Here is a 15603-nt window from a genome sequence, read left to right on the forward strand (position 1 = left end):
AGAAAGAGGATTACAATACTTGGATGACTGAACTCGATTTTGGGGTTTACAATACTATGTACTTCTTCCTTACTCCTCTCTTTTTTCTCCTGCTATCCCCAGATCTCTATTTTCTGTATTCTTCTAAAATATTTCTTTTCTAGTGTCCTGCATGCCTCTTGTTAAATGCATTGATCAATTAGACATCACTGAAATTTGTAATAAGTTATTTTTCAATTATATTGTTGAAAGACTTTGATATGTTACAACTTTCTGTTGTTGATTTTCTTCTGTATTTCAAGTTCCTGCATGTAGCAACAGTTTCATGATTTGCACGTTTTGATGTATTAACGTTAGGTCCATTTTCTTTTCCAGGTTCATTTACATGGTCCACAAAAACATCATCTTTGCCTTATTTCAATATTCCTTGATAAAGTATATTGATGGTTTTTGCATTGATGATATGACCTGTGGGAAAAAGAATATAAACCTTAAATAGGACTCTTAAAATGAAGCTGTCATCACAGATAACATAAAAGTAAAGGATGATTTGGTTTTCCAATCTCAAAATACTCATAGTGCTATTAACTGATAAAATATTACATCTTTATACTTTTCAATTATTACCCGTGGAATTATGTTGAGAAAATGATATAGAGATTTAATAACAGATATAGTATAATCTTTATCCACAGGAAGAATGTTTTTCCTTTAACAATTGTGCTTCATAAAGAGTTCAAGCCTTTTCTGAATCAATTGTGCCATTTTCTAGACCATCAAGAGTGCCTACATAGAGATGATGATATTTTATTAGCAAAAATAGGACTATTTTGATGTTGTCTATGGAAAAAAAATGACACTGAATAAAGTACCCTGTGGAATCTTTTGTCTGATAGGGCTCTAAAACAATGTGGCATTTTAATCATTTTCACACATTTTCAACCTGTAGAACTTAAAATGTCATTGATTCCTCATATTGTATTACTGACATTTCTCATGAAATTTACAGTATTATTTAACTATGTTTTTGATGAATATTTCTTGAACCCATATTATTAGTACCAGTCAGACAGGAAGTAAATTAAAGCATATATAAAGAATCATTACCATTAAGACAGGTATATTTTAGATACAAGTACAGTCAACATCTCTCTATATAAAATGTAATATGTTACATATATAATATGTAATAATGTATACTTGAGGCATATATACCTATTTACCTATATATATAAATATTTATATATATAGATATATATGTATATTTATATATCATTACACTAAATAGAATACAGAAAAAGCGATACACAAAAATATTATTCCCATACTTTTATTAGCAAACATATTTTAGATATACCATGTTTAGCAAATATCTGTGTACACAAAACTGATTACCAAATAACCATGTAAGAATATATGACATCATTAGAACATAGCAATGCTGTATACAGTTGAACATGACAGAGAAACAAAACTCAAGGTGATGTTGTGGAAAACACAAAAAGACGTACGGATCTTGCTCTTTGGAAACTGGAATTCTGTGCTTTAAGTTTTCAAAGGAACAAGTGTCAGTATTTGAAAACAACAGTAAATAATATGTGTGGTTTCCATGCTAGGCAAACTCATGAAGTTTGATTAGAGAGATTAAACAGGGAAGTAAACATTTTTTTAAAACTTGAAACGCATATGATACAGCTTAAATAATTTAGAAGTAGCAACAAAGGCATTTCTGAATTAGTGGGTGTGAATGCCCTGTCTCCAAATGAACAAAATATTAATGGGATTGTTTATAATGCATATTAGTTCATAAAGTACAAAGCTACTTTGCCTATGGTTTACCACACCCAAAACAAAGGTTGCATAAAAGGTATTCTAACAGCATAGCAATTCATATTCTGTATCACACATTTTTTTTTTTTGAATAAAGCTTTCAATCACTGGTGACATGAGTTATTACTACAGAATCTATTATGGTGGGCAGGACTACGGACTTGGAGGCCTGGGCTGTGCCTTTGGGTGACTCCAGCATTTGGGCCCTGGCTCTAGTTATGGAGGTTATGGATATGGCTCTACCATCCGTGAGGCTATGGAAGATGCTGCCCACCTGGTTAAGAAATCTTGCACAAAACCAGGACTTGAGGTAGTCTTCCTGATTCTTCAGCTCATGAATGTATCTCTCACATTAAATGCTTATCAGCCAAACCTAGATTACTGTGACAAATCTTCAGACAGGTGACAAATGACTTGTGGAAGCCATCTAGTCTTGCAGTTTTTATTTTGGAGAGACTTGCAGGTTGAGCAACAATTTTGCTTCTTCTCTAGGGATGTGTATTTTGACATAACTCATGTTTCAGATTCATGGGACAAATGTAGAAAGTCTCTTTACATTAAACTTTGATATTTTAAATGCTTCAGGTTTATCTTTTCCACTAGCTTATAAATAATTGTTAATATGTACCAACATTGTATGTGAGTTATTCGTGCATGTATCAGCATTCTGTATGTGTGTGTGTGCGTGTGTGTGTGTGTGTGTGTGTGTGTGTGTGTGTGTGTGCCCGCTTGGTGACAATTTCCTGATGATGTTGTTATTTCTGTAATCCCAAGAAACGTTAAGGGGATACAGAATGCCCAGCAATTCTTTCCACACTGTACTCAGAGATTGTTGTTTGAGCAACAAACAAATCTCTTATACTGCTGGAAGCTGTGTTCTTAATGAATTTCTTCTCTATGGCTACACTTTTGGCCTCACTTAAATGAAAATTGAAGGAGCTCAGAAAGCATGCAGAAATTCCCTGAATTACTATGATTAGGAGAGGTACTATTGTAGCTTCCAGATACCTGAAGTTTTACCTCCACTTAGATGTATAGATCTGCATGTCCCTATTGGGTATCAAACAGTATATCATACTGTATATTTTGGCTCCTTTAAATGTCTTAAAAATACTATTTTTTGCTGAATAGTTTTACTCCATCAAAGACAAGGCTGCCTATATTTGTGTAACTCAGTTTATGACTCTGTTTAGAAAGCTACTCTCTTAGGCCGTGCTATGTGAAAGTTTGATAACAATAGATTTCTAGAAGTGACTGCATTGTCCTTGGCTGCTCTGTTTACCAATTATCCCCCCCATTAGTGTTTTCAACTTCTTTATCTTTGTCCAACTTTTATTTTCAAATGCTTTCTTTACTGATGTAAAAGCCTGAAACACATGAGGATTTAAGGAACTCTGTTGTTTCTCTATTTATTTACAGTTGTCACCAGTAATGAGGCTCTTACGTTTCCTTTTATATTAAGGGCAGGCTTTAAAAGAGACTGCACATAGGCTGTCACTGAAAATTTGACTAATGTATGATCCATTCATATAATAATTTATACAGTATAATACTTAGCATTGGATTGTGAAAGTCAATCTGGTCAAAGACAAGTGTAAACATAACATGAAAAAAGGAAAGAAACCATCAAAGATGACACATTTTATATCCCTCAAAAGCATAGGTTCATCATGACAAGTGAAGTAACATTTGTTGATAATTCTGAAAATACTGTCAATAGCGAATTCAACTCTTTATTCCTATAATACAAGGAACAAACATAATAGATCTGAGAAACATCAAGTCTCATACAGTGGAATTTCAGGGGATCAATACCAAATGTTATGAACTTACAAAATAATTATATATTAGTTTACATACAGTACAAAAATTCATATTTTTAGACAGACACTGGCAATGTTTAAGAAAAATGGCTGTGTGGAGCTCAGTGTACTCAGCTTTTTATGCCTGGTAAAGCCACAGTGGGTGAGGCTTCCCTTGGTGGATTCCATCATGTATTTGTTCAATTATCTGCACAAAAGTAATGCATCATCACACTGCACCAATCTTTAATGAGCGTCAGAAGTTGAAAGATAAAAAGAATTTCCTGAGATCTCAATGATCTTACAAGCCAGATGGAAACTCAGACAATAAATATATAATTACAAGGCTGTGTGTTAAGCTTTTAATAAGATGTAGGCATGCACTGTTTGCAATGGAACTTATAGGAAGGACGTTGAATCAAGCTTTATGTGATAAATGTAACTTCCCCTGAGAGATGCTTCTTAGGATTAATATTAAGGAAAAATAGACAAAAGGAAGAATTACGTACTGCTGCATGTGGTATTTTAATTAGTCAGAGGGTTCCAGGCAGCTCATTTCTCCAAAGCATAAAATTGCATGCAGAGTTCTCCAGTAGTTATATAAGTCATTCATCATTTTCTACAGAGATCCATTTAGAAACTAGAGATTGAGGAGTACAGTTGGGATTCCCATAGAGCTCTTCCTACTTCATAAGTTATATCATCATCAAAAGTTTAGTGGCCACATGGTAGGAATTACTGAAAGTTGGAAGAAGAAGAAACTGAAGAGAGAATTTTAAGAATCACTGCCCTGCTTTGTAACTCTTACAAATCTAACGGAGATAAAAATACAAATAGTTATATCAGAAAGAATATCTGTCTAAAAATGTGTTAATACAAATATATTAATCAAGATTTCATTGTTAGTATTGTGAAATGTATTGCACTTTGAGACAGGGATGTAGTTGAGAGATGGAGAATTTTTATAGTGTGCTCTGGGTTCTATTTACAGCACTACTGGAAAAAAATTACCAGACATTTGTATGAAGTTAAAAGCTATCTCTACATCAGTAACATTTCTGTAGGTAAAACTCTGCCAAAGCAACACCAGATATTCTGGGATATTTTGTCAGGGTTTCCTGTGACTAATATAAAGCCAAGCATCAGTTTCCAGCTGTGTTGAATTCTGGTCTGAAGGATCACAGGAAAAACTGGCTTTTGCATTCATTCTGACAGTCGACAGCATACTCATCCTTTTAGTCCCCTTTTTATGCTGGCTGTCAACCACACACTACTTATAGTAACTGGAGGCCACATGCATTACGTGGTGTTGGCCTTCTCAGTTTGAAAGAAGCAGAGGCATGCTATATCCTCCTGCTGCTCTTTCATTTCTTCTGCGGCTATAAAATCGAAAAAGTGGTATTGAAGGGCTCATTTAAGTAGCTAAGCACACCCTCAATAAACTTTAATGTGGACCATTTGAACCAACCTGGTCATCAAAGTAAATCCATCATAATCATAGTGCCATGGCAGTGAATACCTCCATTTAATGTATATACATTCAAAAGGAAGAAATCCTGGGGCCCACACATGCTACTTCACATAATAAAGAGATGTTCTCTGCAATGGATAAACTTGCCTTTGTCAAATTGACTGGCTCTGGAGCTACCCACAGATTGGTGAATTACATTTCTGGGTATGTTTGAGTGGGTCATCAAGACTTGAATTTGGGTACTGGGTATAGTCTTTGTTCTCTTCCTCTCTGACCTTCAACACTACTCTCATGTTTTGCTTTCAGGATGCTATGAAACAAGGAATTTTGTTCTGCCATAACTTTCTCTTGGAGATTTGTGCTTTGGAGCCAGTTTACCATGGACTGAATTCCCTGAAATCATGGACTGAATTACATGTCTCCTCCTCTAGGTTGCTAATGTCAAGTATTATATCTTAGTAATGAAATGTAATTGATTAATACAGAAAATTCACACTAAAAAAGTGAGATTATGATTTTCACTATATCTGTTCAGAAATTTTAGAACTGGTAAGTAAGAAGTTTCAAGCTGGGTCTTACTGAAGCCCTGGAATGCTAAAAACAGAGCTTGATGAGTGATTTGGTCAGAATTTAGAAGATCAGAATGCCGATAGGAATGCAGAGAATAAGGAGAATAAGAAACAGACTCAGGATGTCGCACTTGGGAACAACGACCCTGTTGGCATTTGGAATAAACACCATGTGTGCTATACCATGGTAGAAAATTTGCATGCATCTGCCCATGTCCTGAGACTTCTTAGCATGACATTAAGGGTGATAGAATAATTGATCTGTCACTTGAAATTTCATACCAGCTCAATATACAGACTGTTTTATGGATACTAATAGTTGCTTTCATTCAGAATTTTTTGAGAATCAGAAACAATAATAAAGCAGAAGCATTTGAAAAACTTAAATCTTGGCCTAAAACGAACCATGTTTAACTTTACAGCGATAGGAAATTTGGTTTTTGGAGATATTGCTGTCATTAAAATGGTACCAAGTACTTTGAACCAGGACAAAAAGAAAGATACTTTGTGATTATCTAAAAAATAAGTGAGACTACAGCCATCTAAGAATCAAGGCTGCCAAAGCATAAACCTTTCTTAAAGAAGACAGTCCATGGACATCTGCTCAAGGAGAACCTCCCAAAGAATTGGTTCCCAAGAGCTTATTTCATTTTATTCAGTCACTTATGCAATCAGAGATTACTGACACTGTGGACCAATGGTTCTCTCTGCTGCTCCCATAGACTACAGATCTTGGCATCATATGCAGAATGTGGGATCACAGAGGCTTCTACCTTTGTGGGAGACGAAGTCCACAGGGCCAGACAAGGCATCTCTGAGAAGTAAGCTTGTGAATCTGTGCAAGTGAAGCCACAAGTGCACCCTAAGAAGTTGGAGATGCCAAGAATGTGGTTCCAGATTGATTACTTTAGACACTGATCACTTTCTATGTCCAGCTACTTGTTAACTAATTAGCTTTGCTCTACCACATTTTCTACCCAGGTGTTCCTGCATTGGCGTCAGTATACCATGAACTGAATCTGCTGAAACCATAAGTCACACAAACCTTTCCTCCTATAAATTATATCATAGCAAATAAAAAGCTGGCTAATACATTTTACTTTAACCTTAATTGACTACTTCCTACCTTTTTTTTTTTTGGGGGGGGGAACAAACACAAAGCTCTTGGTACAAAACTATTCAGAAATGTGTGAAATATTCTTTATATAAATGTGTAAAATTCTCACTATAAATTCTCATGAAAGACCTACATGATCATATGTCTTTGGTGCAGTATTCCCCTAGTTCTCCCAATTCACTTTATGCAAGTTGACCCTCAAAGGAAACTAATTTGTTCATATTTCAGGGCAGCTTTGCTTTCTGTTTCCTTTTCCTGGTAAACTTTCACCCAAGAGCTAAATAATTATATCATTCACCTCTTGGGGTCTCTACCCCCAAACTTCATTTATAAAAACACCTTTCCTAATCAGTCATATGCAATGTCAATATCTCCCATTTTTCAATGCATATCATTCATCTATGCTTTATATTTTCTTTCTAGTAGTTAACATTCTGCAATATCCTTTTACATTTGATTTAATGTCTATCCCTTGCTCTCATTAGAATGTAATTTTCAGAAAACCACAGAGGTCCTATTCTACCTTGTTCATTACCTTGAACTACGTTTACAAATGCTTGGGGATATTTTCAGTCCTGTTTAGCATTCAGTAATTATAGATAAGTTAGATCTGTATTTGTTTATGATTTTCCTCTTTTAGTCCCATGGTCTTGGGGGATTTGTTTTTCTTCTTATGTCAAATTTAGTTAAGTAAAAAAAAAAAATTGCTATTTATTAGACTAAAGCAGTTAATTAATTTGAGTTCAAGAGAAGTTAAAAAAAAAAACAAAAACAAAAACAAGAAAATTGATTCAAGTGGAAGACTGGCCATAAGCTTGGATTACTGGTAGCTATTAGAGCTCTTTGCCGAGATGTAAACTTTTAGGGAGAGTAATAATGTATCTAGCCGTGGTGGAGAAAATAAGAAGGGTAGTTTTTATATAAATTTTTTACATATTTTATGTAAAATTTTAAATATTTCAAAGCAAAGGAGAGTACAAATGAGAGGAGAAAAAGAAGGAAGTCAGTGGTGTTGCTACCTACTGGCTACTCTGAGGTGTGGTCAGTCCGAGAAGGGCGGACTTGAGATATTTTTAAGTAAATGAATGCACCTTGAAAACTAAATTTTAAGTGAAATAAATGGGACACGCATGTTTAAATATTGCACTGTTTCTCTGTTATGAGAAATGCAAAGCATAAATAGCTGTTGCGAACTAGGAAGACAATGTTCAAAGCATAAGGGAAACAATGGAGGAGCGAGGGGGTAATGGAAGGAAGGAGTAGGGCTAATTTTTAAATTTTTTTTCTGTCTTTTTCTTTTTCTTTCTTTCTTTTTTTTTTTTTTTTGTCTTCCTCGGTACCAGGGATCGAACTCATGACCACACACTTGCAAGGCAGGCGCTTATGCCGCTGAGCTAAATCCCCAGAATAGGGCTAATATTTTTTAAGTGGAAAAAGTGCAAGAAGTTTTTGGGAGGGGGAAAAAAGATAAATGGGGAGGGAGGTGAATGGAAAAAAAACCATCCCTATGATGAATGTGATAAAAAATATGCTAATAAAATTAATCTTTAAAATAAAAATATTTAGGAATGGAAGACAGAGCACAGTTGTCAAGATCAAAATTAATAAGAGAAGGTTTTTATTAAAACAAAAAACCCAAATTACTTGATAGTATTGAGATATGACAATGAAAAAGGAGTAACAGTCTCAAAAGTACTCACACTGTTCCGTAGGTAGATGGCCCAGAGATAAGCCCTTCTCTTAACAAGTCAATATTCCTTGGTTATTTTATAAATGACTTTATAGATGATATAAATGAGACTATTACCCAACCTCCAGACAGAGCTTCATGTTCTATTTCATATTCTGATCACATCCTAGCAAGATTCCTAGCTATATGTTATTCATGTATTTGTATAAGAATGTACTCCCCAGGAATTTCATGAACTACTTTCTTCTCTACCTAAGGCATGGTGGTGTCTGAAAGACAGTGAGACAGTAACCATTTCAGTAAATATTTGAGGAATGATGGATAAATGGATGAATTCTCTATAAAAGGATACAGAAGCTGCCATTATCATTCCAAACACTCCTATAGACATTTCTAAATGACAGTGTTACATTAATCAAAACTCATAGTGAGTTTCCTGAAGACTCAAGAAGGGTTAAATTATGAGGAGCATGCTTTGATTTATTAAGGCTACAAAGCACATCTAAAAAGAAATGGTTACACATGGTTAATTTTCACAATAATTAGTTTCTTGATTAAACGTGTAGTTTCGCACTTTAAATTTAATGTCTTCTCTTAAGTCACGCTCTCTCTGAAGACAAACCTGTTCAAATCTCATGTGAGAGCAGAGATAGTATGGCATAAGTATGTAAAAGCAGAGGTTCTTGAGCCAGAAACCTGACTTCAAATCTCAGCTCAGAAACAACTATTATTGTAATTTGTGTACATAATTAAGCAAGATAATGACAGCATGATGAAGAATTGTTTGTGTATGACTTTAACATATATAAATGGCTGCTTATGCTGTAGGCCCTATATCATGATTATGTAAAGAATACTTTCCAGGGGCTGGGAATTTAGCTCAGCGGCTTAAGTGCCTGCCTTGCAAGTGCATGGTTGTGAGTTCTATCGGTACCAATAGAAAACAAAACAAAACAAAACAAAACAAAACAAAACAAAACAAAAAAAACCCCAATACTTTTCATATTTACTTTAAAAGACAAAAATATATATGTATAATTATCTCTTTACGTATTTTTCAATCATTGTATCATTTAAGGTTCTACTATTTGTACAAAATCATCCAAAAATCCTTGTTTTCTGAATGCCAGGGAAAATGTCCTCCTACTTTTATATTATTTATTTATAAGTTCTTGCACACATTTTGCAGTTATTTGAGGTGTAATAATTAAAAATAAGGTTTATGTATTATTATTTCATCTAGTTGGCCAGTGTGCAATGTTTATTGACCTCAAAGATATTTTGAGGGAATTTAATCTCTTCTATTTGATTAGCAATTTTTCTTTTTCTGTTTTTTTATTATTGAGATAAAATATTTGTAGATCTTTGCAAAACACAGTAAGACAAATCACTGCATGTAAATGATGTGTAACAATAAAATCCAAGTAATAAAAACTCCCATGTTCTCAAGGCATTGGCCATTTTTATGTGCTAGAGTCTTTTGTATTTTTTCCTGTTGTTTTGACATGTATTTTGTAAACAGTAGTTGCCTAACAGTGATGTTCAAAACCAGAATTCCTCTAATTAACTAAGCTTTTGATTATCTATTGCATAACTTCTTTTTATCTCCCTTTCTTACCTTGCTTCCAAGTCTTTAGTGACTAATATTCCACTTCATTGCTCTTTGAGATCAAAATCTTAAGTGTTCACAAGTGAGCAAGAATACGTGGTCTTTATTTGTTGAGGTTATTTTTACACAATGACTTCCCATTCCGTCCATCTTGCTGAAGAATATAGGATTTTATTCTTTCTTATGGATGAATAGTTTTCTGTTTGGGGCATCTCAATTGACTCCTTGTCTTTGCTATTGTGAGTAGTGTTGTAATAAATAAGGGAACAGTTATTTTACTTCCTTAGAACATACAGTAGTGCAATTACTGTATTACTTGGCAGTTCCATTTTTATGTTTTTAAGGGCTCTCTTTATATTATTTTCCATAGCTGTTAAAAAATTTAGAAGCTCAAAAGGATTCACAGGCTTATATTTATCATCGTCTTCAGTTGTGAATTCATTGGAATCTAAAGAAATCAAAGAAAGAAACAATAGGGTGGCGGGGAGGAGTTTGGTCCTTTCTGTTCTGGGCAGTAGGCTGAGAATAAGAAGAGGTGGATGAATCATACTTCAGGTACATCGAAAGCTTATTCGGTTAGCTTCCCTTTGTGTAATTAAAAAAAACCACACAGAACTGTAGGATGTATTTCCTAAAGTGTCTCATCAAATCCCATATTAGTGATAATAATATGGCTCTCATCAGGAAAAAAAAATTCTCTGAATCATGATGAATGTTAATGGTAACACTTTAAAAAAATATATCCAACTGCAGTGAAATCAAATTCTTCTAACTTCAGTTGAGTACAACACAGTAGTTCTTTATTATTAATAATCCCATTCAATTTGTATGTTACAAGGCACCATCAGTGCACAAATACATGAGCAGCTAATTCTCACTCTTCATCAACTGGTAAGGGAAACAATGAATATAATGAAAGTTTGTGTTTTGTGAAATTCAATTATTTTGAGCTTTTAAAAAGTAGAAGTATCTGAGCATGCACATTACCTGGTTTCATATTATATACATTTATTATGATAGGGTGAATAACAATAGAAAAAAAAACGAGAGCTAAACAAATTGGTACAAGAAATTTTTGAAACCTGCATTTGTGTCTTTAATTTTGTACTGACCCATCAAACTAAAACCAAGAATTGAATCATATTTATTTTAGTCCTAAACTGCCACTAATGAACATTATGGCATAATTTGGCTAATCTCTCTGAATCACAATTTGATCAAGGATAAAAATAATAAATAAAATAAATAAAATTTTTAAATGGACACAAATAAATTATCTCAAATTTCTTTAACTCATTAATTTCTTTAACTGTGACTACATAGCTCTATGATTGAATAGAATTTGGAATCTGAAATACAAATATCTTTGTGCATACAAGGATTTTTATGAGGTTAGTAAGTCATTATGTAATCTTTATTAGGAAGAAGGCTGTTTCTCCAGAACACATGACACTGAGATTTTTAACATCAATGTAGGGCTCTATTAAAAGCTAAATATCCTCAGTGCTACTAAATGTGACACCCAGTGAACTTTAAATTCACATAATATTAGCATGAACATTATAATTGGTTGATATTTTAAAAATAGAACAAATTTCAGGGAACCATTACGGTTTAATTTATGTTACTTCTTGGCAGTGTTGATATAACATGGTTCACTTGGAAGAGAATCAGGACCCAAGCAATGCCAAAGGAATGGGGTGCAATTAGAGGATTAAGGTAGCCTCCTGTGAGGCAATGTGAATACTTGAAGCTATGGAGATTTGTTTATGGATGTGGAAACTCAGATATGCACAGAAATAGGCACAGAAATTATGAACACCATAGTGTTTATTAGAGGCAACGTATTTTTCTAGACAAACACGTAAAGCAGAACATCAAACACATTATATAACCTTGCAGAACTAATTGCATAAGCAAGTTGGAGATGTGGTAGGATTAGGAAACAATGCACTTGGCATAGTTTTCAAGTAATATGTTCTAAGATGGCATTTAGAGGTGTGGTGTTCACACTCATCAAACAGATATAAATGTCCCTAAGTAGTCTCACTGAGCAAACCTCCAGCACCAAACCTGACTCAACAAACTTGACAATATGAGCTACTATGGCAGCTACTATGGAGGCCAGGGCTATGTCTATGGCTGTGGGTGCGGCATCTTCCACAGACTGGGCTGGGGCAGTGGCTATGGAGGCTATGGATATGGCTCTGCCTACAGATACGGATGCTGCTGCCCATCATGCTATGGAGGATACTGGTCTTCTGGTTTCTATTGAATAAATACTTGAAAACCAAGAATTCATGATTGAGTTTCCTTTAAAACATACATTCTTTTGGAAACTGTTCTACGACTGTGTACTTTCTACGACTTGTGTACTTTATTTTGTACTGCACTGTTAATAAAATTGCTATATGGATCACCTGAATTCTGACAATAATAGCAAAAACCAAAACGGATTGGATACTAGGGCTTGATCAGTAACATTCTCTATCATTATACTTCTGTGTTGGGTGAAGCATCATTATGTTTCTATAAACTTTTGCCTCTTTGCTGCTTGATACATAAGAATAAAGTTTTTCTGACATAGTAAATTTGTTTGCAAATTTCAATTCTTGCGTCACAATGAACTGTTACGGTTAATGTAATCATTCAGTATAGCTACATTTTCTTAAGTGAAAATGTTATCTTTGATTGTATGTTCCTGTTTCTGTTTCCTTTCTTGTTCTCACCTCTTCTCTCTTTTCTTTCCCTCTTGCCTTTAAAAATCCTTCTCCTATTCTTAATCTTTCTCCCTCTTGTTATCCTCATCATAACCAACATCTATACATATACACAGGAATTCTATTTGCAAAGGTTCAAGAGCACTGTATGATAATAATCAAATATAGCTTAAATGTAGAAGTCCATATAACATGTTACAGCAGGAGATGGACATATGTTGACTTTATTTATTATGTATCTGAAACATACCCTAATGAAAAAGTGATAATATAAAATATTTCAGCTTAAAAGCAACACACTAACACAAAAATGAAAACCATTTACTTCTTGTCTCATCTACATATGATTTTCTTGAATTTAGCAAGATGTTCCAAGAGTAAAGAAAAATATGAAAAGCTATCTCATATAAAACTGAATGCATCGCTGAAATTATGGTAAAGAAAATATTTATGTCTGATGATTTCACTGATGAGTTCTTAACAGTTTATCCTTCAGAAAATAAGAAAAGAATATTATTGTAATTTAAAGTTAAAAATCACAATACTAAATATAGCAAATTCACATGCATGGAAAATTATAAACAGTATTTATTGTTGGCACAAATGCAACATTCTTGATATATTTAAGCTAGGACCATATAATATAGAAAATACTTGATATCTCAGTGAATTTTACTTGGAAAAGAAAAGAGTGGACTATAATGATAAAAGTATAAACAATTCAATAAACAACAGAATAAATACAATATATGCATGATAATATTCATAAATTATATTAAGTTTTTGGCCTTTTCATTTCAGTATAATTTTAATGTGAATCTAGTGCTGATGAATGATTTATCTCTTTAGTGTATATTTTTTTTGCATTTTGGAAAACTTTTGTATTTGGCTGTTATTTTTAAAAGTCAGATGGCCTTTGTTATTTCTTTTTAACTAAATTTATTTTAACTGATAAACAAAAATAAAAAAATCACAGATACTAATAGAGTGATGTGATATTTTGATACATGCATATACTATGTAATCACTTTAAAAATAACTCTTCTATTAAATGGCTTTCAATTCCTTACAGAAAAAACAGTCAAAATGTTTTCCAGTAGCTTTTTGAGATCTCAAATATAGAATTACTACCCATATTCATCTCACCACATGAGAGTGCACTAGAAAGGCTGACACTTCACTAAATGTAACTTGTATCCATTGAGCCACCTTTCCACATTCCTTCCTCTTTACTCCTCTTTCTAGCCTTTGGTAAACACCATTCTATTTTCAGTCATGAAAATTCATTATTAGGTGTTTTTAACATCTTGCACTTGAAAGATTTGAGAAGAGATTTAAAGGAATTGAAAAATAATCTCTTTTCATGGAAAGGATGATTCAATATCATAAGAGTATAGATTTCCTTCTGAGTTAATTTATAAATTCAATTCAATGTTAATAAGAGTGCATGTAGTTTTGTTGCTCTGTAGGAAATAGAAATTGAATGAAACTTCATGTGGAAAAATATATAAAAATAGCTCAGACATTGTTAAGAAAAATAATCCAAAGAAAATCCATTCTTACCTGATATTAAGATATGATATAGGTTTCTGTGTAATTTAAACAATACTAGTTCATGAAAAAATAAATAAAATGCAAAATTCATATATAGAAATAGGCAATGTAAAAATTGACTGTATAGTAATCTATACTTTACCTAAGTAATCTATATCATATAGATTACTAAAGTATATCTTTTTAATAAATAAAGTATAGGTGTGTTTCAGAAGATGGCGACTTGCTAGGTAGCTGGGTGGAGAGCCTCTTTGGGAAAAAAAAAAAAACAAAAAACAAAAAACAAAACTCAGATGCTGGAATTTGGCAGCATGAAGAGGGCCGGACTAGTGGAGAGGCATTCTCATGACCCCAGGAGGAAAATTGAAGGAAAAAGAAAAATAGAAAGAGGAAGGAAAAACATGGGTTGAGGGCTGGAGCTGGACATGCTCACTGAGACCTTTCCTGTACTGTGCTGGGAGTACTGTGGAGTTGCACCATCCAAGGTCACACTGAAGCTACAGCAGCCAATAAGGGGAGTTGGTGAGTCCTGGGCCCTGGGCAGGAGGACACTGCACAGCTTGGAGTCAAGGTGGAGAGCTGCATTAATTCTCAGTGAGTGCTGGAAATTGGATCCCACAGTGGGAGTGGCTGGCTGGAAGGCATCTTGGAGTGGGGCAAGGCCCAGTGCTGTGGTGTCATCAGTCAGCCAACCCTGGCCCAAAGAGGACTGATGGGATCAGCTTGGGCTGAGTCATGCCCCTGGTTGGGACCCAATAGCCAAGGACAAAACTGTCTTGACCCTGTGACGTCCACCACAGTACAGACTAAGTTGCTGAAGGTGCTTGCTGGTTGACTGGCTCAGAGGAGAGGGGCCAGCCAACATTCCTTGCATGCACCTCAGATAACAGCAAACTGGAGAAGGCAGCAAGCCCCCAGCCAGCACTCTTTAGAAATACGGAAAAGGCCTGAAACCTGCACCACACTCCTGTCTGAAAGAAACCAGAAACATGACAAGTGAAAAAAATAAGAGAAAACCTCCAGCCATTGACCCTGGGAAAATAAGCCCAGGAGAGGTAAATACAGGAGAGAACAGTGGATCAATCATGCAATATCGGCCACAATATCAACAGACATAAAGAAATACTTTCATGACCTCATAGATGAACTTGAAACTGAAATTCCAAACCAAGTGAGGCAAGATATAAAAGATTAATTAAAGAAATGCTAAGCCCCTCTCAAGAAAACATAGATGGAAGAATAGAGGAACCCAGAAAAGGAAG

General features: G+C 34.3%; 1 protein-coding gene across 1 annotated transcript; it reads left to right on the forward strand.

Annotated features, from left to right (window-relative positions):
* The first annotated feature begins 5773 nt into the window (after nt 1-5773).
* LOC134476783 (keratin-associated protein 19-7-like) lies at nt 5774-12342 on the forward strand. Its single transcript, XM_063252437.1, has 2 exons — nt 5774-5838; nt 12180-12342. Exons 1-2 carry the CDS (start codon nt 5774-5776, stop codon nt 12340-12342), a joined length of 228 nt encoding a protein of 75 aa, XP_063108507.1.
* Nucleotides 12343-15603: the final 3261 nt, after the last annotated feature.

Source organism: Cavia porcellus, unplaced genomic scaffold, assembly GCF_034190915.1.
Source record: "Cavia porcellus strain 051 isolate PalLab524CR breed Dunkin Hartley unplaced genomic scaffold, mCavPor4.1 scaffold_7, whole genome shotgun sequence".
NCBI classification, from domain to species: domain Eukaryota; kingdom Metazoa; phylum Chordata; class Mammalia; order Rodentia; family Caviidae; genus Cavia; species Cavia porcellus.

Excerpts from the sequence above, each read along its gene's own strand:
- LOC134476783 (XM_063252437.1), top strand. The coding sequence starts at position 5,774 with ATGTCGCACTTGGGAACAACGACCCTGTTGGCATTTGGAATAAACACC. Across the intron at positions 5,839-12,179 it reads ACCATGTGTGCTATACCATG|CTACTATGGAGGCCAGGGCT; the intron begins GTAGAAAATTTG and ends CTACTATGGCAG.